At 43.3% G+C, this 1,889-nt stretch overlaps 1 protein-coding gene across 1 annotated transcript in view; it reads right to left on the reverse strand.

The window, feature by feature from the left end:
- The window catches only part of LOC119333328 (nucleolin-like), a 9,686-nt gene that overhangs the window by 7,002 nt on the left and 795 nt on the right, over positions 1-1,889 (reverse strand). Inside the window, exons 2-4 of the mRNA XM_037606262.1 lie at positions 1,464-1,861; positions 549-910; positions 356-445 (exon numbers count right to left, since the gene is read on the reverse strand). Coding sequence (XP_037462159.1) covers positions 356-445; positions 549-910; positions 1,464-1,861 — 850 coding nt within the window. The remainder of the gene's footprint in view (positions 1-355; positions 446-548; positions 911-1,463; positions 1,862-1,889) is intronic.

Consider the following 1,889-nt stretch of genomic DNA (forward strand, 5'->3'; position numbering starts at 1 on the left):
AGAAAAAAAAAATATGACAGGCGGGGCTAGCTTTTAGTCATTCGACTCAAAAACTTGGACTAGTCGCAACTAGTCGATTATTCGAGTCGACATGTTGAGTCGACTTTCAGTTACGACTAGTCGTTCTACTAAAAAACAGAAACAGTGCACCAAACAAAAAGCCTTTCATACACATATAAAGATTAGTTTTTTTTTTAATTCAATATCTTCCAAAGAGCCAAACAGCCTCAATAAGTTCCTATTGATATGGAAATATTCTAATATTCAACATACAGTTCAGACTATAGCACTCTTGAAAGAGTATATGTATGGATTTTCTAAACATCAGGATCAGAAAAAGCTTGTTATATCTTACCTGCTCTTTTGTCCAGCTTTTGCAGATGTTGCTAAGGTAAAGGGTATTATCACCTCTAGAAGCTGATACTTTAACCCTTCCCCCTGTCACCTGAGAAAAATAATATGCAAGGAAAATAATGGCCTTATTCAACAAACTAAGACATATTCAAAGAAAACCATTTGAAGGACAGAAGGGTTTATTGCGTCAAAACCTCAGCTCCCTCCTTAAATTCGGCAAGAGCCTTCTTTGCAGCTTCAGTGCTCATATAACGAACGAATGCAATGCTGTTCTTTTTTCTAATTGTTTTAATAGATTCAATCTCTCCGAATTGAGAAAAGACCTCTGTAATGTCTTTCTCAGCACAATCCTTAGGCAATCCATGAAGAAATACTTGCAAGTCTTTAGTATTGCCCACTGAAACTGAACCTAGTGTAGGCAATGAGGAGTCAAGTTGACCATTCTGCGCCTCAGAATGGACACTCAACTGGCAGGCAACACCACCCTCGTTGTTATTCCCATGTGTACCTTCATGCCCAGATTCTTCATGTTCTTCTTCAGATAGTTCATTCATGTCTGGAGTATACATGGAAAAGATGACCACATTAAAACCACCGACTAATTGGAGATAGTATAGGGCACGAGAAACATGAGTTTTGCATGCAATTCGCATTTTTGATCGGACAGGAAACAGTGTCATGCATAATGTTCAGCATAAGAATGTGCATTATATGACAAAAATACTCCGCAGTATTCCTCACAAATAGATTTTAATATTTGATGCCAATAGACAAATAAACTACTGAACATTCCAACCATGAGGGGGCATGTTTAATGAGATGGCACTCAGTCTCTATGGGCAACCTCGCTTCATATAAGAAACCGTCAAAATTGGGCATATATGAATCGGCTAATTGTCAGTTCCATGTCTTCGGTCCATTTTGACACATAAGTGCTCACCAATAAGCAAGTGAGGGTACAAAATCTCAATTTTCCATGCAACATTGATCAATATCTCGTTCCTCCACCCTCAACCTAATGACTTCAACTGTAAGCGATAACATCTAAACAAGTCCAGTCAAAAACAAGATTATTATTACCATGAAAAAGAATAGGCAGCCCTACTTACCATCTGGGGTGGCGCCATCTCCCGGGACCTCTGTAGCATCCTCTTCCATTGCATCCTCTTCAGCTTCCTCCTCTTCTGCCTCTTCTTGTCCCTCATCCACATTAGCAGCCTCCTCGGGCTCCTCTACCACGGCAGACTCTAACCCCGTAACTTCACCGCCGCCCTCCTTGGATATGGTCACCATCGCTTCCTCCTCAGCACCGCCCTCCACAGTCACCGTCTTCTCCGACCCAGCCGCCAGCACCGTATCCTCCTCATCATCCTCGACTGCGTCGGCTTCCTCCTCTGGGTCCTCAGGATCCTCCTCCACGTCCTCAGCATCCTCCTCCGCTTCCTCGGGATCATCCTCCCCATCAGGGTCCTCCTCCTCCTCCTCCTCCTCCTCCACCTCCTCCGACTCCTCCACCTCCTCCACCTCCTCCACCT

This window comes from Triticum dicoccoides, chromosome 7A (genome assembly GCF_002162155.2).
Source record: "Triticum dicoccoides isolate Atlit2015 ecotype Zavitan chromosome 7A, WEW_v2.0, whole genome shotgun sequence".
NCBI lineage: Eukaryota > Viridiplantae > Streptophyta > Magnoliopsida > Poales > Poaceae > Triticum > Triticum dicoccoides.